Here is a 27,055-nt window from a genome sequence, read left to right as displayed (position 1 = left end):
AAAGCCATAAACAATGTAATAATGATAGCAAAAATTACTAATTAAACAATTATTCAATAAACCTATAGACAATGAAACTATATATACGTGTGTATACCTGAAAAGGAAAAACGGCTAGCCATTTTATATATATATACACAATATATAAAATTAACTTTCTGCAAGTATAAACGTCTTACGTAAAAGCGACGTGGCATTTGGCCAGCTGTTAGGGAGGTTGTCCTCTAGGGGTGGGATGACCTGGCCGGGGGCTGCACGTTTATGTGTAATAAAGTTTACAAATCCTACTACGGCGAAGGCTTGCCTCGTGAATATTAATGAGGTTAAATAAAAAAAAAAACGCTCCCAGTTGGACGTTCTAGGAATTTACCGTGCCACGTCACCATCATCTAATTAATATTCATGAGCTTACCCTTAGCCATAGTAGCACGTACCATCTGCGTCCGTAGTCGGCGCACGGCATCACGGAAGTCCACGATATGACACACAGCTAAAATTATCATCATCCTTCCCATAAAAAAAAAAAAAACAAGTCTGACTGCGAAATAGCAGTCGCTTAAAATAAAACTACGACAAATCAGCAATAGAGTTAAATCCGATTTTTTTAAAAAGTGTTCTTAAATATGAACAGTTACGTGCATATTTTGTACAGCTGAAATAATTAAACGTTTAAAAAATAATAATACAACCTAATAGATAGGTGTGTTTATTACCCTAGATCAAACAGACGGCCAGTCGTGGATGTGGTTCGAAGGTTTTGATTCGATGATGCTGAAGGAGCTCTTCATCTCTGCTTGAAGAACCCGAGCGAGCGCCTGCTCGAGACGCGGCACGATTCGCTGGGACACGCGCCAATCTGACCTTTGACAGCCAGCGAATGACAAATGAAAGGTCAGCGTTTCTGACATCAGCTGGGGCATCGGAGAATGAGAGGCAGCGCATCGAAAGGTAGGAGGAAAACGCTGTTTATAAACCGACGAACGTGTTTATTATTAGCAGCTGTAGCCGTGCGGCTTTGAACGAGACATCTTCGACGCTACGCAGTGAATTGTTATTAATATAGAAACTGTCGAGGCTGTCGTGATGTCATAATCAATCCCGAGCTTGCATTTTTAGCATATCTGCGTTGCTAAATGAGCATCAGGTTTTCTATAGTGCCGTCGGTGTTTTGTTTAGATGCGGTCTTCTTCGCGTCAGCGCCGTTGCAGGACGATATCTCGCTCGATCATTTTTATATGATAGGCCTGTTTTAAGAAGCAATAACCTACATGAGTCACGACGTGCAAAGCAGATCAACTGATCGGACGCGTTTCGAGACCGACGCATATATGAGATGATGGCTTAGTAATCGTCGCTTACTATTGTTATGCATTCTGGTGAACAGAGATTTAGATCAGCACAGAGCGCACCGGAAGATTGTAGATGATTTGGAGCATGACAGATAGTTTTCAGCTGGTCTGAGATTGACACATTAGCAGGTGCAAGCCGGTCATTTAGCTGTTTGACCAGCTACCATCGTCCAAAAAACTACTCGGGCATGTTAAGCTGTATGGGTCGTGATTTATATATTTCTTACTCATGTATGCATTAGCTAATGCATTAATGCATTTATGTGTTTATTAATGTATGCATATGTATGTAGCCGGCTAGCTAGCATGTCCAAGATGGTACAAGTAAGGTACCATCAGGGAACAGCTTCTAACCAGCTTAGACCAGCTAATGATCATCTTAGACCAGATATATATATTCTAAAACACAATTTTTCAACAGGGTAATAAAAACAAATATTTATAGATAGATAGATATCCGGTATACATTTGTAAGGTACACATTTTTAAATCATATATAATATGATAGCTTCATTTTATTCTGCACAATATTAATATTAGTTTGATCCATTAATATTATAAAATATTATAACACTAATATTAATGCTAATATTATCCACGATGATTAAAATCTGGTTTTCGTTGATTCGGGAAAATGGCACAAAATGATATGATCCATCTTCTCTACGTTAAATAGAAAAAAATCACTGCAATTTTATCAGCGACAAAGAAGGTGTTGTTTGATTGTTTTTAATGCGCACAGGGTCAGTTTCTGATGGTTTAAAGGGTTAAGGGAAATCCCTCTGCAGAAGCGTGCGCTCCCTGCCTCTGTTGCCATGGACGCAATATCGCATGACCTCACAGTTTGAGCTTTACAATATAATGTTTCCCATGACTGATTACGTCACATGTTATTTAGCTGAATTTATCCAAATGTGAGTTTTTATTCCATATTATTTTTTCTACCAACTGCGAAGAACTATTGGTTTCATCTATAAGGGTTCCTAAAGGGTTAATGCAACCATAGTGACTTTTTTTTAAAGCAAGCTACTACAATTAAAGCTTTTGTTGTGTTAAAAATTAATCCAAACCCAGTCATGAATCCAAGTCCACTTCATTCAGTCGACATATTAACCAGGATACTTCGTGGTCTGAGTGTCACCTGAATCACCTGCAGTGTGTGAGGCACGCTGGCTCTGTTAATGATTTCATAATAATCGCTGCAGGCTCGTACAGTTGCCAGCTAGTGAATATGAAGACTGTCTTTTAAACATATTACATTAAAAGGAGACAATAAAGCTCATTTCCTCTAGCCCAAGTCTTGCTTTCTATGTACGTATACTAGACCCGCCTTTAGGGTAGTAGAATGAGATTTCTTTTTAAAGATGCATGTAACATCCTCGGTGACAGATTATCAGACGTTTACAAGTTACAGGCCTTGAAAAAGATCACAAGATGTGTTAAAAAACAACCTTGTGTGATCGTAAGATTAACTCTGACAAGCCTAAGGCTGATGATACAACTTTTTGAACAATTTAACCGGGCGACTTTTTATCAGTAATGTCGCTTGGGCCCTTTCTATTTGGATATTTTAGATCAGATTTAATGCAATTTCCCAAAGTTGCCCGGCGACGTTGCTCAAAAAGTCACCCAGTGTATCATCAGACTTATTCTTTTCTATCAAAGCTCGTTTCTGCCAAGAGATTAAAAAATTATACAAAAGCTAATATGCCTTTTTTAGTTTGTAAGATATAAAGAATTCAGGTTTTTGTTCTTGCAATTACGAATATCACGCTTTTGACTTTTTCCCACCACTGAACAAAAAAATGAAAAAGGTGAGCGTGACTTTTAAATCTCACATTCAATTTATATTTCACAATCTAAGTTCACGTCTCTAATTCTATCCCATTTCTAAAAAATAGAAATAAAATTTAAAAATAAATTCAAATTGCGAGATGCAATTATAGTTGCATTTTTTTAAGCGAGCGTCTGAATAAAATAAAATAAATATATTGAACAAAAAATAGTTGTAGTTTTATACTGCATGAGATATATCACTGATTTCTATTCTGGCTGTTGGTGGAGCTTTCCTTCAGAAAATACAATGTGCATATCCTTACCATTTTATCAGCTGATGATATTCCTTATATATACACTGAAATATCAATATTTACATTCTCTTGCCCTTCAAGTAGTACCACGAGGTCAATGCAACGTGATCACATTTTTTTGTCTTTCTTAAAGTTTCAAGTGTCCTTCAGCTGACCCCGGCTCACTTTTACTGATCGCTTTAATAACAGTGAAGGTAAACGAATGAATTGAGTTTGGCGTTAAATTGTGAATTAATGGCAGACGGCGACCAGAGCCTTTCTCTTGGTGACACTTCCTACATGCTGTGTTCTCAGTCTCACTCTTCTCAAAGGGTTGCCCGGGCTTCAGCTCTCTTATGAGAAAGCATGTAGCCACTGTGTATGCCAAGCAAGGGGGCTGCTTGAAGGGAAGCATCAAGTTGCTCAATTAGAGATAAATCATCCAACCAGAGAGGAAGTCTTGGATTGCCCGACTTCCACTGGCAAAGCACTAAACACTATATCAGGGTTACCCATAGACAATAAAGCCGTAAAAGCGTATTTTTGTGTGGCTGCTCGGCACAGAGAACAATACAAAGCCAATGCGGTTAAGCCAAATTTATGTTTGAAGAGCCATGAAAGTACAGTTGGTTTTTCATTACCGGACAAGATGGATCGTTACCTTACCAAGTCTTACAGCGTTTAGAAATGACTTGTTTTGAAATGTTTAGTTATTTGTAGGCAACAAACAAGCTGTCTGTTGAAGCTGGTCAGACAAAACAAACAACTTTTATTAATGAACCGGAATCTGAATATTCTCCCTCCCATTTCTTTATGTTTATTTTGAGAGAAATTAAAAAAAAAAAAGCTAAAATTGGTCAAATAATAATAATAATAATAATAATAATAATAATAATAATAATAATAATAGATTTGAGGCTGGTTAGAAATACAACAGAATAAAAAAAAATTATATAAAGATAATTCTATATTTTTTTAAGGATATATTGTAAATATGTACATTGCAAAAGGTTTAATTAGTTGTTTGTTAGTGTAATTAATATCTAATATTCTCTATGATAGTCTCATAATTTAGTGATACATTAATATTGAACATTTGCTAATTAACGTCATAGTATATAACCTTCACTGCGGTGATAAGTAACTGTAAATGTCCTTAATCGTTAAGATAATAATGCAGCGATGCGAAATAAAAGGTTCCTTTGCCTGTAATCATCAGGCTATTATTAGGCGTGTCACGAAGCCACGTGAAAACGTTTGTTAGGTAGGTTGTAGATTTTTCATACATGCGTCTGATTGAAATAATGAGATAGGAAGCAGCGGGCACAGGATGTGGACGGAGGGTGCGGAGTGGGATGTTAAGCGGCCGCGCTGATTGGCTGCTGGCGCCGTGTGTGTGCAGCGTAGTAAATGCGGCGCTTGATGACACACCGCCCTCCTCTCTCCTGCAGCTAGCGGCCGTATGTAGCGGGACATCATTCCCTCCCTCCGAGCCGTCCCGCACAACATGTGCATTCCCCTAGTCTCTTGAAATCGTCGTTGTCGTACGTCTATGTGATTCCCAGTTGTGCTCATGAGCCTGCTAGGTGGCTACAAGAAAAAGAGCAGTTACGATGGCTACGAATCTTTGCAGCTGGTCGATAGCAGCGGAGACTTCTGCACCGGGGGACGAAGCGGCGGCGGCGGCGGCGGTTTGACGGCAGTGACCCTCGGCAGCGTTAAAACAGGCCCCGCGCGGCAGGACGACTACAGCACCATGGACAGCTCAGGTATGAACATCGTGTCGACCGGAAGCCGCTCCTTCCTCCGACACGCATCAGACAAGCTGTTTCGTGCTCGTCTTAACGGCACGCCGCTTTTCTGTGAGAATCCGAGGCGGTGGATTAGATATTAGTTGGCGATATCCGCCGGAAGCATGCGTTCGTGTCGTCGTCTGTTGGCGTGCTGTGTCATGACAGTTGATCAAAGTCACAGAGCCGGCTCGTCGGAAGATCCACCGTCTACTTTGATCGTTAGCTGATAGATGAGCTGTTGAAATTCGAGTCCTGTCCACTATACATGTGACCACAGACCACAGAGACAGTCAAAAGACTTTATTTTTTTTAAAATTAAGATTAATGCATTGTCCGAAAGCTTGAAAGCTGAACAAAAAAAGCCTCCCGTTGAAGCTTGGATGGGATGATACTTAGCTGAGATACTGAATCCCAGGGTGCAAAAAAAATCAATAAAATATTGAGAGAACGTTGGCTTTAAAGTTGCTCAAATGAACTTGTTATCGATGCATATTACTAATCTGAAATTGAGTTTCGATATATTTACAGTAGTTTACAAAGTATCTTCTTGGAACATGATGTTTACTAAATATCCGATTGATTTTTGGCGTATTATTTTGACCCACACAATGTATTGTTGGCTGTTGCTGTGTTTTGACTGATTCTGTGGTCCAGGGCTGCATGCATGTTTATAAATGATGGTTGTTGTTGCCTTCAAGGGATTGCTCGGCATGCTTTGGATGTACATGCAGTTTTATTTCTAGTAAGCAGTTTATGGACTAGGATAGCAATGCCTAAAAAAAGAGTTTGATGTCTGTATTATATGAGTTGCTGCTGTTTTACTGCAGTGATCTGGGATGAAAGGTGGCCTTCAGAACCGAGACATGAGGAAGAGCTAGTGTCAGGTGTTTTAGTCCCAGCTGATGTCTGCTTCGGTCTGGGGTTTTTGCATGTGTTTTTGACAAAGAAAACTCAGCGTATATAGACCATACCATAACTGCTTTTGTTAAATTTTTACAGGAAAAAAATGAGAGCCCTGTGTACCTGAACATAAAAAAACATAAACATGGAAAAATGTGATGATGCTACAAGCATTACAAGATGGCAGTTCTGACATAAGTCACTAAATCACATAATTATTGATATTTTGAATAAGGAATAACGATTACTGAATTGTGTAATGCTGCTATTATACTAACCAACACTGTGAAAAGTTTCTACTATTCCTAGTTTTGTTGTTACATATTTGAAGTATTAGGTCGCTTCGGCGAAATGAATAAAACAAGTTCATTTAGATGTTATGATTTTTGTATTTGAGCTATTAAAATGTTCCTTTCTGTAAAATGTACCGATACAATAACATACTGCGGTATTATTTTCAGTTTAAACATGACGTCTGTAAGTTCATATAACCACAGTCATAACATTCAGATGCTACAACCCCAACAAATAATCCTAGATAATGATTAAATCATTATAAATAATATCTATGCCTTATAATAAAACTAATAACATGAATGAACACACAAGTTTATCATAAGGTCATACTCTGTAAAAGCATGCAATATTTAGAGGTATTTCTACCTGATATGACTCATACAGTAGTTGGCATACATTTTTCTGTTTATATTGATTAACCAATATTATCTATTTTTCAAATGCAGCTAATTAATGGCATTTTCAGTTCACTTTTTCCATTATGAAATGCACAGCAGCAATGTTTCACCATGAAGCATATTACAATCCTTACCCTGTATTTTTTTTTAATATAACAATGGTATAGTTAACCAAAAGCTTCTTCTGTCTTTATTCAAAAGAAAGTTTTGACACGGTGAACTTTAGGAGTAGGCTTAAATCCTGAGGCAGGTCTTCTTCGTTACAGCGGCCGTGTTTTCACCACGCAGTCTCACGGCGAACCTACAGCGTGAATCTAATATGCACCATTTTTAGGTAAAATACCGCGCTCGTTCGAACCCGTTCATTTAGTTTCATAATTATTCGCTTTGAATTTCACGAGGAATTTTTGAATGTTTTGAACTGCTGCTCGAAAGGACAGTAGCTTTGTTCGAGCCTGTAGGTGATCTATAATTGAAAAGCCAGTCGGGTCTTGTAACAAGACACAGAAGCACACAATTACACACACAAACACACACACACACACACACACACACACACACACACGGGGGGCTTCACGTCACAGAGCCTCTCTGTGACTCAATGCTGCTGAATTAAAAGGACAAAAGAAAGGAGGATTGTGATAGAGATAGCGAATAAAAGAGGAAATGTGTAAACCAGTTCTTTTATATTACAGATGCACTGATCTGATCTTTGTGTTCGGGACGGCCCTCTCTCTCTCTCTCTCTCTCTCTCTCTCTGAAACACACATACAAGCGCTCTTGGGCTTTTTGTGCAATTAAAGGGACGCTGGTAGGAGTTCAGAGACTCTGGGCTCTGTGAGAGGGGCAGCCTTGGACTTTGAAGTCAACTGCGCTCCTGTGTATTTGCTCACTCAGAATAGAGCTCCTCTGTACCTTCATGGCAAGTCTGACAGGAAGCCCACTCTCTGGACGGGCCCGCTGTTAAAGCAGTGCCAGGCCACCCAGTTCTTCTGGAGGCAACAACAGAAAAGTGCTGACAAACAGTTCTTCGCCGTTTACTCGTCAGAAATACAATTCAGTAAAGCTGGTAAATGTTATTTCTGCAATTCACAGGTTTCTGTTTGAATGGTCTATTCCGGTCTTCGGTGACACACGATTCTGCACAAATTATGCTAATATACTGATTTGCTCAGCTCAGTAAACATTCATTATTGTAATTTTCAGTGTTAATGCAGCTTTTTTTTAAATGAAGCTTTTTGCACAATCTGTGATACACCGTCATTCAGCTTTGGGGTAAGTTAGATTAAAAAAGGATGCGTTCAGTTAATCAAAAGTGACAATTAAAGCATTGTATAATGTTACAAAAGAGTTATAGTTCACATAAATGGTATTCTTTTGATCTCTTTAAACAATCAAAGAATCCTGAAAATAAGTTCATCAGCATTTCCAGAAAAATATTAGGCACAACTGTTTTCAACAATTAACAATATTTAGCAGCAATTTAGCATATTAGAATTATATATTTATATTTAATTATAATACTAATTAATACTGTTTAGCAATGCGATTTTGAGTGGGTTACATTTTTTACAGCATTTGTTTTACTTAAATATTTCTATTACTCTTGAACATATTTTTACATATCGCAGGCAACATCGCTGATATTTCATCACTGATCAGTACATTATTGCTATTGTTATTTTTTTAAGCACTTATAGGCCTTTATGAGAGCACACTTTTCTAATGGCAGACTTTTCTAGTTGATCTGAGTGCAATTGCAAGCAAGTGATCCTGAATGAACATATCTTTACAGATGTTGCCATGTGCTGACCGTCAAATTCAGTTTGGATATGTGTACAATACAAGCTGTGTATGTAAATTGTAAAAGTCCGAAATCCACTAGCCATTCTGACAAACCGCTTTGCTTCGGTGTATTCAGAAAATGCTCTTTCTGCGTTTCGGTGTGAGAAACTCTTTCAGTGACTCAAACTGAAGCGTGAACCATTTCAAACCGTTTTGTAAAACTGTTTGCACGATTATATCAAAAGAGTGATTCATTCGCAAACCTGCCTAGCTAGTTTATGATCTTGAACAGCTGATAAAAACACACATGACTTGACTGCTGAAATGTTATCTAAGAAAATGATTCTCAGGATGGTTGTAAATGATACATACTGATGTGTCAATGAAGATTACTATAGACTGTATCAGTATTTATCAGTAATATTTATCTGGGACACAACAGTATTTTACTTGGGCTCAACGGAAAAGGCCAAAAAAACAAACAAAACAGAGGATGCTAGTCAGTTGTACTCGAATGCTCTTTGACAAAACAAACTGATGGATAAAAATGTTGTTTAACCTTTTATAATGATCAATTTTATCATCATTAAATAATTAGCTATTACCATACCAATCTGTATGTGATTACCTCTGCTGCCATGTTTGTTTCAACTCAAATGCAGCACAGGAGAGCAGTTACGGACATGTTTTTCAATCTCTTTAATGCCGTAGACATCAGTTTTGCGAGCCAACAGGAACAATGTAACGATCACGTAAAAGCTAGAGCCCAGCAGTGTGAACATACTGTTAATATACATATCTGAATCATTGTCATGCTCTGTAAGATCTTGTTGGTGGTTTGATTTGTGATCCCTCTTGTTTGAATAGTGGACTCTTTACGCAGGTTGTATCATTGCACCAGTAGGTGGCGGCAAGAGACTGTCTTCATAAATAAGTCACTGAATCATTCGTTCAGTTCATTAGTTCAAAACCACTGATTCATTCAGTAAAAGCAAGAAGCTGCAGAAGACCGCTTTTGAAAAGGCCCATACATAAACATGCACAGCATGTTGTGTAGCATGTTCACTTGATAACAACACAAACAACTGGACTCTAACATAATATTATGTAATATGTGCAATTTACATGTATTCAGGACCTGAATTTTATTTTATTTTTTATTTTTTTTCAGATTACTGCAGAAAATAAGCTCTGTGATCAGTAGAAGTTAATTAAGTTATGCAAAACTACAAATAATTGGCGTAATGACAAATGTAACAAGCTGTTGTTTTTGTAAAATTAATTGTCATAAATGACTGTCATGTTATTCTAAAATGATCCCTTCGCTAATCATATGTGAACTGTGGCAGATCAGCATCCCATCAGTCCTCACTTTACACCTTCATCCACAGACGGCTTGTTTTGTAATGCTCTTCGTGCTATTCCTGAGATCTGGCCTTCAGAAATTCATCATTTCTGTTCCTTTAACCTTGAACCCCAGTGAACATTAGACTCGCTTGACCTGCTTGTATTTAAAAGTGAGTGAAAACCAGCAGACAAGAAGTAAACGTCTTGAAGAGTGGAGGCCGTATAGCAGGCAAAGGGAGACATAAACTTCCATAGCCCATATAAGAATAACTGAGGCACTGTTAGCTGTGTGATTTTTACTGATAGTGGTAGAATTTATGTATCTGAATTTGGATCACCAAATACTGTAATCTACTTTCTTATCAATGAGAACTGGCAGGCTTGTTTTCAGTATTGCTGTGTGTGTGTATAAAATCAGATATGGTGTGCTAGACTGATGCATGTTCATAAACGCATGCTGTAGGCATCTGTGCATGTATAATGTGTGGTCCTGACTAGTGCTTAGCTGAGTTTATACAGGACCGTTGTTTTTGGATAGACCAGTCTATCACTAGCCATGACATGTAAGATGTGGTGTTTGTGATGTCCCGTCTGCATGTGTGTTGTAAGATATGAAATTCTGATCATTTGAAGGCCCTCCGTCTCCAGATATGGATGGAAACTATGGAGGGGGACTTCTGGATATGGTTAAAGGAGGTGCTGGAAAGTTCTTCAGCAACATCAAGGACAACCTGAAGGACACCATCAAAGACACCTCTACCAAGGTTATGAACCAAGTGGCTACGTAAGTCCTCATTGTGTATTTATGGTTTTGTGTACATCAAACGTCACGCATGGAGCCACGTTGCCCCGGCTTGTTAAACATACCCCATAATGTAAAGTAGCTCAGTATAAAAACAGTACGTGTCTGTGGAAAATCCCCATCATGATAGAAAATGGAATTTGTGTGTTTGTTTTGTGCATGTTTGCGCTTGCGTTCATGTGTAAGACTCAGAGAAAACAGAGTCAAGGTCTTTCAATAGAGTTCCTGGTGACCTAGTTTCGTATAACGATCGTTACTATTAATATAACAGGACTCCTCAATGTAATGAGTCTTTTTAGGTGTGTGTGTTAGTATTGAATATATGGTCAGCCAAACAGAGACAGTGTTGGTTTACAACATGCCCTCTCGGGAAAGAAGATACAAAACTGTGTACCCTTCAAGGATTACACCACCCTGAAATGGACATTTTGTCATTAATCACTTAAGACGTTTTGAGATTTTTTGGGATAAAACCGGTTGGCTTGTGAATACCCCATTGATGTGGAGAGACAAAGAGAAGTTGAATTGTTGAATCAAGTTGTTATTTTTATTTTCGTTGTGTACAAAAAGTATTCTCATCACCTCATAAAATTCAGATTGAACCAATATTCTGGCAATGTCTTTTATATGTTTATGGGCCTTCACAGTGTTCATTACTTGGTGGTAATAAGCCTCTGGTTTTCAACCAAAATATCATAAATTGTGTTCTGAAGACAAACAAAGCTTTTACAGGTTGGGAACAGTTGACTCATGTGATTAATCAATGACAATGATTAATAACAAAATATTAATTCTGGGGTAGAGTAACCAGTATAAATGCTTTATTAGTACCTTAAGGGTAAATATATATATATATATATGTATTCTAATGCATGTGATGATATACTTAATGTATGTACTGTATACTATGTACAACGTCCAATAGCAATCAATAGTTTGCACATACCTACTCAATTATTCCTTCTTTATTAGAATAGCATTTAGTTTTTAAATAATTAAACAAAATAATCATAAGAAGCAGAGTATTGGGAGATTACATTTAAATAAATATTAATATTGTACAAATAGTATTTATATTTTCAAAGGCTTATTTCACCCAAATATGTAGATTCAGTCATCATTTGCTTACCTTAATGTGGTTTCAAATCTGAATGGCTTTGTTTCCCTTTGCAGAACAAAAAAAGGTATATATTTAGAAAAATATCGGTAAACAAATAGTGCTGGTCACCACTGACTTCCATTATACTGAAAGAAATGTTTGAAATGTTTCTCAAAATATATTTTATGTCTGAAACAGGAACAGTCATGTGGGTTTGGAAATTATGACACTTTTCATTTTTGGGTGAAGTAATCCTTTAAGATTTATCAGACCGGAGGGCTATCAGAGTGGGCTATAAATAACCCGATACAATTCAGATAGTTTGATGAAGTCAGAGTCACATATTAGCGTACTACTATTTAAGTCGTAGAAAGATATGGCACAAATAGAAGAGTATGCTAGTATGCTGTTCCTAGTCCAGTAGTACACTCTTCATAGTGCACACATATCTGTGATTTTAATGTTAATGGCACTATACCTTTCCAATTACAAACAGGGAACTCCGGTTTGCTCTTTGTCACGGTTGTGAGTTTTGTGAGCCAGCTGGTGTGCAGTTATCCAGAGGATTCTCCGGTGATACAGGGGATAGCTGAGCTTCCAGAGCTCCTGAACTATTCATGTGCATTTAGCGCTCAGCTGAAAGGAAAACATTCAACACTGATGGGTAGACATAGCATCAAGCTCTTATGTAATGTAGCATTTCACCCCCTACTGACCCAGAAGCAGATCACATCCAGCAGGTTATCTGTGGTGCTACTAAGTCAGAAGGCATTACTGGGCTTTAAAACATTTCTGCGAGAAGTAAATGTTCCATTAGATAGCCAAAAATTCAAATCAGAACTTTTTTTTTTAAATATAACAAAATATTAAAGAAACATTACTAGAAAAACAAATAAATTATTTCGAATCTCGATCACCGTTTTATTAAAAATAGCAACAAAGTCACCCAAAGTGGCAGTGAACGTATTAAAAGAAAAAAATTAAATGTCATATATTCTAATAAAATAAATATGATTTCCTTTTCTCAGTAAAGTAAATGAAACATTTTTGGATATGTTTACAGCATAATTATTCAGTTAAAATGAAAGTGTTTCAATTATTTACATGAAACTCTCTTTCCAAATCTATGTGCCTTTCTCTTACACACACAAATACACTGGTAATGATTAATCAAGCTGCTGTTTTCCAGCACCATGTGAAGGGTGAAAGACGTCCATACACACAAACAGACCACACACACTAGAAACTAGTAGTGTATTTCAATGACTTAGAATAGCTTGTTTACATATGATCTCATTAGAGGGATTTCACGCTTCAGCAGATTACTCGGGTGATTTAGGTGTTGTGTAATGTTGTCCAGTATGTTTACTGTTAGACTCATGACAAAAAAAACACTTCCATTCTTAAGTCTGCGGACAGTTTTTGAAAGACGTATTTTATACTCACCAAATTTAAAATGTAAATATCAGTTTCTATTTCAATATATTCTAAAATATACTTGTGCTTATTAACATGTTTTTTTTTGCAGAAATCATAGATGAGTGCAAAGTTCAAAAAAGAGCATTTATTTGAAACAGAAACACATGTAGCGTATTAAATGTTTTTACTGTCACTTTTCAACAATTTATTATTAAATAAAAAAAATCGTACTAGTCTTACTAATAGTTGCCGTTATATATGTATAAAATTATATATATTTTTTTTACTTTTCTAACTAACATTTTTAATAATGTTAAAATAATTTAATAAAACATTATCATTTTCAAAATGAGTTCATATGTGCTCTTATGTGTAATTTAGGTATACAAAAGGAGAGTTGGACATTGCTTACATCACCTCGCGTATTATCGGTGAGTAATGAATAATTCTGTGCTAGTGAATGATAGCCATGTTTGTATTGGCAGTATCGCATAATGTGCAGACATTTTCTTTCCTTTTGAACTGTTGGAAACCAGTTTTAAGTTGCTTGTTTCTTACACCTCTCACCGCGTTATTCCGGTTTCAATGCTTTTCATTAAAGATGTTGTTTGTGTTTCATCTGTTTGTATTGGCCACATCGGACCTACTGGAAAGAAATATTATAACTGTATCTTAATTGTCCTTTCTCTCTGTCAGTGATGTCATATCCTGCTGAGGCGGTGGAGATGGGCTACAGGAACCACACAGAGGATATCCGTTCCTTTCTGGACTCACGGCATGCCGACCATTACACTGTTTTCAACCTGTCACAGAGGAACTATCGGGGGGCCAAGTTCTCAAACAGAGTGAGTGCAGTCACCTGGATGTCATTTTACAAATCAGAATGAGCTTGTGTTCATGTTAAAGTGCTTAAAAGGATTCAAATATGGTCTTTGTTGCCTCTAAGTCGTACCTTCTTAGTAAGATGTGTACAAAATGATGGTATATAACTTAATTTTAAAGATTTAGATTTAGATTTTTTTTCCTTACTTATATCAGAGACTATTGCAGAACAATATATTAATGGGAAGCTTATTTATTCAACTTTCAGATGATGTATCTCAATCTCAATTTCAGAAAATTGACACTTATGACTGGTTTTGTGGTCACATATGTGCTTATTTGGGAAATTAAATTGCAACTTGCAAAGACCGAAAATCCCTTCGTCCCATCTGGAAAAAATAATTTGCCTTTAGGACCTCGTCAAAGAAGGTTTTTCCAGAATTGCTTGCTAGAACAAACAACAAACAACATTAGGGCTTTTATCCTTCAAGTGTATAACTTTTTTAGTATGCAGAAGGCCTCATCTGCATGTAATTTCCAAAACATCCTTTAAACATTTGTCAAATTTAAACATAAGAAGTAAAATGATATAAACTGTTTCAGAGAATGTAGCTTTGATGTGAGTATTTGTTCTATGATGTTCATTTCTTCCCAAAAAAGATACTGGTGACATCTCTCTCCTTCTTTCATGAAATATTAACCAGTGCTTTCCCCATGTAATTAAATAACTTCCCAGATTAACAGCATGACTCAACTATTTCCAACAGTTCCGTGGCTCATTTGCTGCTGTAGTTATGAAGGATATCTTAGATCGATCCCATGATTATATTCTTATTTCAGTGACAAAAGTGGAGCAATACTGATATATTATTTACATTGAAGGTTTGGTTTAAATATAATGTATTTGATATATAAGTTTTATTCCTTCTCAAAATTTGACTTTTTTTGTCACATACATTTGTTTTCTTATGTACGCAATTATACATAATCAATTGTTTTGATTATGTATTTTATCCACGATTATCCGATCCTTTTATCTTTTTCATATATCTCTCTTACTCGGTTTTCACTATTTCCTGTTCAAACATCTTCCTCTCAGTGTGAGTAACTCACGTTCTCATTCGGCGGTAGGTTTCTGAATGCAACTGGCCTTCCAGGCAGGCCCCGAGTCTTCACAACCTGTTTGCTGTGTGTAAGAATATGTACAACTGGCTCAAGCAGAACCCCAAGAATGTGTGCGTGATCACCTGTTCGGTAAGAAGATGATGACCGTGTCTGTTGCGTTTACTCAGCATGACTATGATATAACGTGGTATATCCTCATTATCCAAACACTCGCTTGCTCCTTCAGGATGGCAGAGCTCCTTCAGGCGTGCTGGTCTGTGCCATGTTCTGTTTCTGCCACCTTTTCGCCAACCCGGTGCCAGCCATGCAGCTTCTCAGCGCCAAGAGACCTGGATCTGGCCTGTGGCCCTCCCATAGGAGGTACAACCGACCGGATCTCAGCTCTGAAAAGACTGGCTTTGATGAAAAAATGCTGTAATAGCAAAGCAAATGATGACTTTGTGAGGCATATGGTACCTTTGTCTTCGAATGAAGGAATGAAAAAATGTCCCGCGCAAGTTATTTCCCCCTTTGGAGTAAAACCACTAAAAGACTTGTTTTTGTGTGTTTATTTATTTAGGTACATAGGTTACGTGTGCAGTTTAGTCTCAGAGAAGCCAACCATACCACACTCCAAACCACTAGTCATTAAATCCGTCACTATGAGTCCTGTCCCTTGCTTCAACAAACAGCGCAGTGGCTGTCGGCCATTTTGTGACGTGCTTATTGGCGAGACAAAGATATTTTCTACAGCTCAGGAGTACGAGAGAATGAGGTAAGAACGTCTATGTACAGGTGCTCTACTAGTGATTCGCTTCAATCATACTTTTTGGGTGATGCGTAATGGAAGGTGAGAATTATTATTTCAAAATACACATGAAAATGTTTTATTATTTACAAAAACGCTTCCGAATTTCCTACAATATATTTTATGCAGCACTTAGAACTGATAATGTGTTTATGTTTGTTGCTCTCAGGGAACACAGGGTTCAGGAGGGCAAAGTGGTATTTCCTGTGAGTGTGAGCGCCCAAGGAGATGTGGTGATCTCAGTCTATCACATGCGTTCACATGCACTGCAAGCCAAGGTGTGAGACTGAAAATTCATTGTTTTGAGTTAAAAAAAGAAGAAGAAATATACCGACCGGTCAGAACTTGTTGATAGTTGTTAGCTCTGTTATGTTCGCAGGTAACAAATACCCAGATATTCCAAATTCAGTTCCACACTGGTTTCATCGCTCCTGGCACCACAGTCTTAAAGTTCATGAAGTAAGTGTTTATTTTATTATTCATAATCACCACATTGTGGTCTATAGCAGTTAATTGATGCAAAATCCTGTCTCACATAATGACAGATAAAATGCCCAGTCACTCTTTGTTTGGCACAATCAAAACAAAAGGTAAATTATGGACATGTTATTGATTTATTTGCAGCTCTGGACTGAGGTTTGTTTTTGTGTTCATCCAGGACAGAACTGGATGCCTGTGATTCTCCAGAGAAATACCCACAGCTGTTTCATGTGCTGTTGGACATTGAGGTTGAAAGTACAGAGAAACAGAAAGATCTCACGCCACCGTGGGAGCAGTTCCCCACCAAAGACCTGAGCCCCAACGTGCTTTTCTCCTGTCATCAAGAACACCAGGATGCACTTGCTGTTGCAGGTAATACTGTATATTATTATGTGGTATAATGCTATATAACATGAAAAGCCAAATGTATGGTTTTGAGTTCTCTTCTTTTTTCTTTTTAACTTTTGATAACTGAGATATGTATTATTCACAATAAATTCAGGATGATTTTGTGAATATTGTTGTTATTAAGTTACCTAGTGACATGGTATGATACTTTTGAAACTCAACTGTAACAAAAATAATCCTTTTAGTATATTTCAGTAAATACAGAATCATAAATTCAGAATTTTATAAATATACTGATGTTTCTTAAGTGTACCAAGGCTGCAATTATTTAACCATACATACAGCAAAATAGTAATAATGTAAACTCTTATTATAATTTTAGATGTTTTCCGTTTTAATATATTTTAAAATGTAATGGCAAAGCTGAAATTTCAACAGCCACGACTCGTGTCACATGATCCTTTAGAAAATATTCTTATATGCTCAAGTAACTTTTCCTAATATTTCCTACATTAAAAAACGTGTAATACGACATGCCATGTAATTTTTTTTGGAAACTATGACTTGCAATAGAAAGTTAAACATTTGTTCTTCCGAGATAAACATTTGAATTTCTTTAAAAAACTAAATTGAGTCACCATTAAGAGCTCAGTGAACCTTAAACAAGTCAACTCATCAGTCACTCGCTGGCATTCTTTTAAGTGTCTGTGCCCCATTAAACTAAACACCATCTGTTTAATGTACTTTATTCTCTGCTGAAAAGATGAACTGGAGGGCTTGGACTTGGAAGGTAAGATGTAGTGTGAGAGCCAACAGAAAATAGTTGACTAATAGATTTGTAGTTGACTTTAGACCGTTATGTAACGAGTAGTTAAAAACTAGAGTTTAGGCAGAAGGACTTTGGAAGGTACAGTATGATGTTTCTCACTCAGAGCTGATGAAGAGCTGCTGGTTGGCTTCAGAAACGTGGGAAAATAACACACAAACCATATGGGCTAATTGGATGTTCTTCTGTAGATCCAACCATTTCTCCGATCTGTCCCTTAGATCCTGCCCAGGGACACGGGAGTTGCGGAGGCAGAGTGGGACCAAACGAGGAGAGCGAACCGTCAGATGATGAAATGCTCTCCCTTTCTAGTCAGCAGAGCAACACCAGTAATGAGAAATCAAAAGCAGCTAAGAAAGCAGAGCCCCAGCCCGCAGTGGCCCCTCCTCCAGCAGCTGAGGAAGTCGATCTGCTGGGCCTGGATGGAGTTGCCGCTACGCTTCCTCCTTCCTCCCCACAACCTCCAACCACCAGCACCACCACGGACCTGCTGGGGGACCTGTTTGGAGCTCCTCCCACACCACAGCCGGCCAGCGGCCCTGCCTCCGCCCAGTCCACCCCGAGGAGATCCGCAGCCTCCTCCTCACCCTGTCCATCACCTCGGTCTGGAGACAGTAAGGATGTTTTAGCTGAGATTTTCATCAGGAGTCAGTGAAGTAAAGCAGCATCTTGGTATAGTAAGAAATTTGAATGACGGATATAATAAAAACAAATTCGAATAAAATTTACATTATTAATATGATAATTTATTTATATTATTAATTTACCACAAACATTAGCCTAAGTTAATTATTGATATTATTATGTTATTAATAATAATAGACAAGTAATTATTTATTATAAGCATTTTTCTTATTAGAAAAAATAAAAAATATTACATATTATATTTACATTGCCCTCACAAATTTGTAAAAAAAAAAAAAAAAAAAGTTGATCAATGTAATATAATGTTATTAAAGTAATATTATAAAGATTTTAAAAAAAAAGTGCATTAGAGAGTGTATTAGAACACTTAAGACTTAAGAAAAATACATTTAAAAAATACATGGCCATACATAAAGAAAAATAAAGTAAATAACATAAATAAAAACAAAACAGGGCTCGGATGTTAACGTTTTGGGATCCCCTTCCCAGGAAGGCTCCCTTAACAAACAAAACCCAGCCTTAATATTATCAGGACCGTACCAACTACAAATGACAAAGAGGAGTCACACAGACACAAATACATTTAAATCACTTCACCCAAATTAGATGGCTTTACATATTTAGAACAGCACTGTAACCGTAATTCATATTTACTTCTACACAAATCAAAATAACGACACTATCTCTGCTCGTTGTTACCACTTCCACTCTCCAGCACGCACTCCTTCGAATAAGAAGTAATTAGGAGCCGTCTGTCCTCCTTTAACGTGCATAAAAAAACAACAAAAAACGACCTCAATACTTATACAAAGAAAACATACCAAAAATAAGTGCTAATGTACAAATAAAGAGACGAATAAAAATGAGAAAAGAAAAACACCATAAACCAACACATAACTAAACAATCGATTTATGAAAATAAACATTTAAATCAAATACCTTTATATGTGTGTCCTCGTAGTCAATGGTCTGTTAATAGCAAGAACTGGACCTTAAAATAGAGTGTGACAATATACATGAAGCAATAATGTTTTAGTCTTAGTTACAAAAGCAACATGAAAAGCAAGAAATTTGTGCAATGATATACCAATGATTTCCCGACAGAAGTCAAAAGTGCATTTCAGCCAAAGAATCTGAATTCTCTCTTTAATTCTTCAGCTTTTGACCCATTTGGGTCTGGGCCCGCTCCCACCCCTAAGCCGCAGGACTTCATGGGGGCTTTCCTGGGTCCAGGTAATGTGGGGCAGCCAGACCCCTTCCTGCATGCTGCACGATCTCCATCTCCTACAATGCAGAACATGGGCATGGGTAAGGCATGCGCCTTTGCCTCTAATACTGTCAGTGTGTGGGCAACATCACCATAACAACCGGCAATGCTCTTTTGTGTCAAATCCTCCAGAATGTGATCAGCAAAATAGCCTTGCGAATTTGTCTTTATGAAACAGCTCTGTAGTAAACGGCATATTTTAAAGTGCTGATGTTTGATGTTTTGGAGTAAGTAGAATTATTATTGGGCCTTGAGCTCGATTGTTTGCTTTAAGGATAATGTTTGTGGTCCATAGCAGCATGTGCTCTGTGAAGGACAGCCGATACCATGTATTATGCATCTGGGTGTATGCGAGGCATATTAACATCAATATGGAATAAAACGGCACAATTTTGCAGTTTCCAAACATAAATTGTATAGAGTCTGTTTGTTAGATGTAGTGTTAGACGTAGTTTGCATGTTTATGGAAACAGCGTTTAAATTTGTGGGTCACACCAGTGCTACGTTTCTTTGAAATCATCTTTTTGTGGCTAAAAAGTAAGAGGTTTTTTTTTTTATGAATGCTTTGACATGACACTACCGTGAAAACAAAGAGCGCTTTTTATTTTTCAAGCATGCGACAGAGCTGGAAAGAAACACTGCATGATGCCAGATACTGCAGATTGCTGCATTCTGTTACTCAGAGCCTTGAGAGAAATATGAGAGAAATCCTATCCCTTTTCTTCATTGTCTAACAAATATGTAGCACAGTGTAATAATATCTTGTTTTAGTCTTGTTCAGTCAAAAGAGCTTTATTGACCAGTAAGCTCTACGCTAAGCTGGTAGGAGTAAGCAGTAGTAGCTAAGCTTGAAAACACGACAAAAGGATAATGTCCAGTATTTTTTTGGTTTTTAGCCGTAATTTATTTATTTATTATTACTTTATATTTTTTTGCTATATCAATGTAATTGTTTTAGAATTAAATGCCATGAGTCAATTTTTAATAATTTATCATCATGCACCAATTAAACATGAATATCATAGTCGATGTAATGTCTTTTTTATTTGACTATATTTGATGCTTTATGAGTCACAGATTTTCACAGCATTTCACATCATTTTACAGTCACTGAGGAAACCAATCAGGGCTGTCATGATGTCATTATTTCTAATAAATGCAGCAAATAGATTTATTTTTTTAACCAAAGCTTTTATATGACAATGTATATATTATTTTTGATGTATTTGCGATGTCAGTCTCAGAAATATAAGAAACCAACTCGTTTTCCTGCGGTTATTATGTCTGATTTTCAGCGTTTGAATGTGTAAATAAATGACAGAGTCGGAAAGCGTCAGGATAAATCTGTTCTCTTCGTAGGTCGCAGTTCACCTGTGCCGCCCACTACTCCCACTGTCAACATCCAGCAGCAGAGCTCTACAGGAGCCTGGGAATGGAACAAGCCAGCACCTGCAGGTAAGTGCTGTTAGAAGCACAAGATGTGGCACAAGGACTCCTGGTGGCCTGCTCTGAAATTACACCGAACAACAAAATGACTCACTATCCACAGCCATCTGGACTGGTGTGATGAGCTCATGTAGCTCATAAATGTTAATGTCTTGTGAGCATTACATGGCTGACTATTTGGTTTTTAAATCAATAGTGCTGGAATACGTCTTATAGTTATTCTTAATAGCTTTTTACGGGGCTCAATAAGGTCAAATGTGCACATTATTTCAATGTTTAATATTTAATAATTTTCAGTGGCCCCAACAAATTATTGTAAATTTCACACACGCACACACACACGCGCACAAAACACCAAACAATAGTTTCTATCCCCTAACCTTAAATCTACTCCTTCATTTTTACACTTACACTTTTTATGTAAAAAAAGACAAATATTTATTATTACACATTTACATTAATAAAAAAGGTTATGTAAAGTCAAATGTTTAATTAATAATAACTTTAATTAATTGCAATAATAACTGAAAATCATACATCAGTATTGTTACTGTTATTTTTTTTTACAGAAATCATTTACTTTTAAATTCAAAACATGGCAAATCATTCTTGCAGTTTTGACAAAACCTCATTTATATTAGCAGTTCACGTTAACTTCAGTGTGCTAAATTCTAAATCTTGGTTTGTCTTGCTAGGTGCAGGTTTTGGGATGGGAAGTAAGTCTGCGAGCACTAGCCCGACCAGCTCAGTTCATGGTACTCCCACCCACCAGGCCAAACCCAACACGCTGGACCCGTTCGCTGATCTGGGTAACCTAGGAGGAGGTAAATGGAAAAAAAAAACTTATTGAGATTAAAGGGATAGTTCACCCAAATATTACAGATATACTAATTTACTCACTCTCATGTTGTTCCAAACCTGTATGATTTTCTGTCTTTTGTTTGAAAGAGAATATTTAATAAGAATGTTGGAAACCAAATAGTTGATGGTGATTGTTTTTATTAAATCTTCCTTTAATGCATTCATCATGGGTTATTCATTATTCACATTCATGTGTGTTCATTCCAAGGTGGTTCGGGTTTCTCCAGCAAACCCACCACACCTACTGGTACTGGAGGACCATTTCCACCCATGGGCTCCCCCAAGCGTCCGGCCCCCTCTCCCCAGCACACTGCCTCTGGAGGCTGGCATCCCAGCACAGGCTTCCCCTCGTGGCAGCCTGGAGGTGGGGCTCAGTGGCAGGCGCAGGCCCAGGGTGCACAGCACCAGACCCCACCTAAAGCACCAGGACCCTCTATGCCTCACACGTCACCACAGAACAGACCCAACTACAATGTCAGCTTCTCCAGCATGGGTGGAGCTTCGCCAGGAGCCACTGGGGCAAAAGCACAGCCTAACATGGGTGAGTAACTGGACACTGACTTTCTAGTGACTCAATATAGAATTAGCTTACATATTTGCAATATTAGTTATATATATATATATATATATATATATATATATATATATATATATATATATATACACTATCTTTTAAATGATTAAATGAAAATGTAAATTATATTATACAATTTAAAGAAAAATAGGATAATGGCAAACATAATCTAAGTATAAAAGAAAAGGAAATGAGCATATGCAACTAAATATTCGAAATAGCAACTCAAACCATGATAATTATTTTCTTTTTCCTTTCAGGAACCAGACCGAAGGTTTCGGACGCTAACTTTGATGACCTACTCTCCGGCCAGGGTTTTGCTGGCACTAAGGAGAAGAAGGGGCCAAAAACCATAGCAGAAATGAGAAAAGAGGAGATGGCAAAAGAAATGGACCCAGAGAAACTCAAGGTGAAAAATAAAACACAAGCTCACATGGCTGATTCTAATGTCCAATTGACTGTACGCTGTCCCTCATGTGTTACTCATCTTAATGAATTTTTTGATGTGCGAACTCCATCATTTTGTTTAAATATAATGTTATTTGTGGCAGATCCTGGACTGGATTGAGGGGAAGGAGAGGAACATCAGAGCGTTGCTGTCCACCATGCACACGGTGCTTTGGGAGGGAGAAACTCGCTGGAAACCTGTAGGCATGGCTGACCTTGTCACACCAGAGCAGGTGAAGAAGGTCTACCGCAAAGCTGTGTTGGTAGTGCACCCTGACAAGGTGAGAGACGTATTTGTTCAGCTTACATTAAAGACAGACAATGATACCTTAAAAGCACAGCTTAAAAAAACGTTACTTTTCAAAAGGATCTGCATGGTTTTTAAAATGTTTTCGAAAAGTGTATGGTTAGCAAGGATGCATTTATTTGATCAGAAATACAGTACAACAGTAATATTTGTGAAATACTATCACAAATTTATATTATAAGTTTTTTTTTTTTTTTTTTTTTTTGATGGCAAATCTGAATTTTTCACAGCTATTCCTTCTGTCTTTAGTGTCAAGTGGTTCCTTCAGAAATCATTCTTATATACTTTTGTGCCTGAGAACCATTTCTTATCATTATAATGCTGAAACAGTTGTTTTTTTAATATTTTAGTTTACTATGAAGAATTAAAAGTTATAATAAACAGCATTTATCTATAAAATCCTTTATTTACACGTCTTTACTGTTTATTACTTTAATGCATTCTTACTGAATGAAGTATTAATTAATTTCCTAAAAATCTTAAAGGAATAGTTCACCCAAAAATGTCAATTTTGTCTCATCCTCAAGTAGTTCCAAACCTTTATGAGTTTCCTTGTTCTGCTGAACACAAAGGACAATGTTTTGAAAGAGATCTGTAACCAGGCTGTTTTAGGTCACTATTGACTCCCATAGTATTTTTTTTCCTACTATGGACGTCAACGGCGACCCAAAACAGCCTGGTTACAAACCTCTTTAAAACACTGTTCCTTGTGTTCAGCAGAACAATGAAATTCATAAAGGTTAGTAACTACTCGAGAGTGAGCAAATGATGACCGAATTTTCCTATTTGGCTGAACTATTCCTTTAAATATGCTAAGACCACTCTAGTTAAGCCATTTTAAAGACGAAATGCATCGGTTTTCTCTCTCTTCCCGTTTCAGGCTACCGGACAGCCCTACGAACAATATGCCAAGATGATTTTTATGGAACTAAACGATGCCTGGTCAGAATTTGAAAGCCAAGGACAGAAAGCACTGTACTAAGACTTACTGTAAATGATCACAACCAGTCAGCAGTTTCCTGCCCCGATTAGACACCCTGCAACCCACCAGTCTTTGAAACACTCCTTTGTTAACCCTCCCACCTCCAGGACCCCGCTTCATAGAGACTTCAGAGCTTACATCTACAGTATAGTTGTGTGTATCTATCGATCCATGTACCAGGTCCCGTCATGCACTAGGCCAACATAACTGCTGTACGAGAAGACTGCTGTTGGGATAAAGTAGCATTCAGCTTTGTTTTTTAAAACTCTTAATTTGTGTCTTTCCCAGGACTCATTTAACGTCATCAAAGATCGGACTTTATCGTCAAACACCTGTGAGATATTTCAGTGAACATTATCAGTCAACCAGACCACCGTAGAATGTCTGGTAGAATTTATTCAGGAGCTTTCGGGTGAGTTTTGATTTATTAAAAAGGTTCAGTGCTGGGGAAAAACATCTTTAGCAAATGAAAAAAATGAATTTAAGTGGCTTGCAAAACTTTATTAAATAACTCAATGTATAAGTTCTGCGGCTGTTATTTAATAAGGTTTTGCATGCTGTGGCAGCATTCGGGAATCGAGACCTTATCTATTTCTTCCATTGTATTTCCTCTGTCCTGCGCACATGCTCAAAAACACTCATATTTGTGCGAGGGGTATTTATTTATTTGTTGGCTTTGCAAGGCAACAATGAAATGTGTGAAAATAAAAGTGGTATAGCAAGCTACGACTCTGTTTTAGTTCGGTCAGGGGCTAGAGGTTTAGAAAGACGGGCACAAATGAAAGAGCACTCCAGCAAAAACCTCCAGCCGCTAAAAATGTCTAATATCATGTAACACGGTTATCTTCTGAAATAAGTTACAACGCAGTACTGTGGGGCAGAAGCACAATAAGTAAAAGACTGTACAGGAAATGGGAGGTTTTCTCAAACTTGATCTGTGAAATGCAGTAGATTTAACTAGCAGTTTGTTTTTATGTTGTTTTCTACTGAATATTTGATCTGTATGTATATGTTGCACTATAATAACATACTGTTTACAACATAAAAAATCCAAGGAAATTGTTTATTCATGTTATTATTCCATAGAAGAAAAGAAACGCTTTTCAGGTAAATCTGTCATGGCGTGTTTTGAGGCGAAAGTTAAGGTTGTCTTTATAGCGCCCTAAAGAACTAGTCACGCTTTCCTAGGAGATATTCACACAGAACTCGTTTTTACTACTTAAGACACGGCCAGTGGGACGGAGAAAAATTAGACTGACTTATTATTTTTTTAAAAAGCTTAACGTATATCGAGTGCCGCATTTTTACAACGGCGTCTTACACAAAACGCAAAATGTGAGCGAGGCACTTAAACGAGTCGATTTAGCGTGCATTTACGTTAAAAAAATAATTAAAAGATATGCATTGGAATGGAAAAACGCGTTCTGTGTCAAGACTCCTTCGCTTGATTAAAGTTTGGTTGTGAATAACATTCTTACGCGTTCATGCTTGCTACTAAAACAAAGCCTTTTGACTGAGGAATGTGATCGATGGGTAGCGTTCAAATCACGTTTTCTTTCATTACCGTAGGTGTCTTTAAAACCAACTGAACATATCATTCGAAACGGACCGTACATTTTTTTGACATGAAATCGCCGTTAACAGACATGAGTGGATCCAGCTCTTTCTGTCGGTATCCTCATAATGTACTGCATGTTTGACTGTAAGTGGCACGTGGTCCAAAGGAAGTTTCTAGAGCGTACAGCCACTAACCTGCCCTTTCTCTTCTCAGTATATTTGCACTTGAATGGCATTAGGTAAATCCAGAACACACTTGTGTCGTAACTTGCAGTACTTGCCGTACATCTTGTTCATGCTTTGCCTTCCTCTTTTCGCGATCACGCGGTAAACTACTGAAGCTTTAACTGTATCAAAGCGGTCTTCTCTACTTTCTCGCCGGCATCTTCCTTTTTGACACGACGCGATGCTAAAGACTTGAATGCTAACCATGGACAAAGACAACAGATTAGCGAGACCCGAGTAAAAGAAAGGAGCCCTGTATACAGGTTGGAACTTTTCCAAACTCTCCCTATTGTGGACTGAGCCGTTTATCTTCAATCTTAGGATATCATTATGTTCGGAAGCTAACCTCTGTATACAGTAGTGAATGTGTGGTGTTCAATAATGCTGTTCTCTGTAAGGAAATGGTAAGGTTTGGATACAGCTATGTGTTTGTTTGCTGTATCAGTATTATTGTGACATTCATTTGTTTTCTGTGTCTTTTTTTTCTGTTTCTGTTCTCCATATGGAGCTGTACATATTATAATGTGCATCGCACAAATAAATGGGAAATATGATAATATTGTCATTTTTTTTTAAGTGACATTTAAAATGTAAAGTTTTACTCAATCACATAATGTCATATTTATTTATTTTAATATGTCTATATAGATTTTATTAGTTAAAATGTAAAATGTTATTTTAGCACTTGAATTTAAAATGAGAAACGCTGCCTTAGCAATATAAATATAAATGCAATATACACTAAATAAATAGATTTTTTTTCGGTTGCCATGTATTTTATTTGTAGTGGCTAATTCTTTTTAATTTTTGTTAATGACTTTCTTAAGTGAAGCATACAAGTCAATGGTTTTGTTATCAGTGTTCTTCAAAATATCTTGGTTTCTGCAGAAAAAAACCCCATGAAGGTTAGGGATAACACAACACAATTTTTCTATTTAGGTGAATTATAATTTACTTATATTATTAATTTTACTTGGACATTTTACTTCAGTTTACTCTGACTTTATAACTGACTTTCAAAGGTTATGTACAAATTAAAAGTGCAGTGCCATCACGCTTAAAAGGCCGTGGGCAAAGGTGCATGTTACACCTAAAAGT

General features: G+C 37.2%; 1 protein-coding gene across 6 annotated transcripts; it reads left to right on the top strand.

Moving 5' to 3' along the window:
• The first annotated feature begins 22 nt into the window (after nucleotides 1-22).
• dnajc6 (DnaJ (Hsp40) homolog, subfamily C, member 6) lies at nucleotides 23-26,514 on the top strand. Of its 6 annotated transcripts, XM_043241211.1 has the most exons (20): nucleotides 23-630; nucleotides 719-948; nucleotides 5,052-5,187; nucleotides 10,572-10,722; nucleotides 13,640-13,689; nucleotides 13,955-14,103; nucleotides 15,212-15,334; nucleotides 15,432-15,565; nucleotides 15,765-15,959; nucleotides 16,162-16,270; nucleotides 16,372-16,451; nucleotides 16,651-16,844; nucleotides 17,868-18,260; nucleotides 19,450-19,599; nucleotides 20,918-21,013; nucleotides 21,700-21,828; nucleotides 22,074-22,406; nucleotides 22,700-22,848; nucleotides 22,991-23,167; nucleotides 24,074-26,514. In XM_043241211.1, the coding sequence occupies exons 3-20, from the start codon at nucleotides 5,175-5,177 to the stop codon at nucleotides 24,173-24,175; spliced, it is 2,727 nt and encodes a 908-aa protein (XP_043097146.1). In that variant the 5' UTR covers nucleotides 23-630; nucleotides 719-948; nucleotides 5,052-5,174; the 3' UTR covers nucleotides 24,176-26,514. The 6 variants fall into 6 exon arrangements, with proteins under 6 accessions (XP_043097146.1, XP_043097145.1, XP_043097143.1 ...); XM_043241210.1 differs by lacking the exons at nucleotides 23-630; nucleotides 719-948 and having other exon boundaries at nucleotides 4,837-5,187; nucleotides 19,450-19,524; XM_043241208.1 differs by lacking the exons at nucleotides 23-630; nucleotides 719-948 and having other exon boundaries at nucleotides 4,837-5,187.
• Nucleotides 26,515-27,055: the final 541 nt, after the last annotated feature.

Source organism: Puntigrus tetrazona, chromosome 6 (genome assembly GCF_018831695.1).
Source record: "Puntigrus tetrazona isolate hp1 chromosome 6, ASM1883169v1, whole genome shotgun sequence".
Lineage (NCBI taxonomy): Eukaryota > Metazoa > Chordata > Actinopteri > Cypriniformes > Cyprinidae > Puntigrus > Puntigrus tetrazona.
The sequence above is the reverse complement of the archived record's forward strand: the minus strand, read 5'-3'. Positions and strand labels throughout refer to the sequence as shown.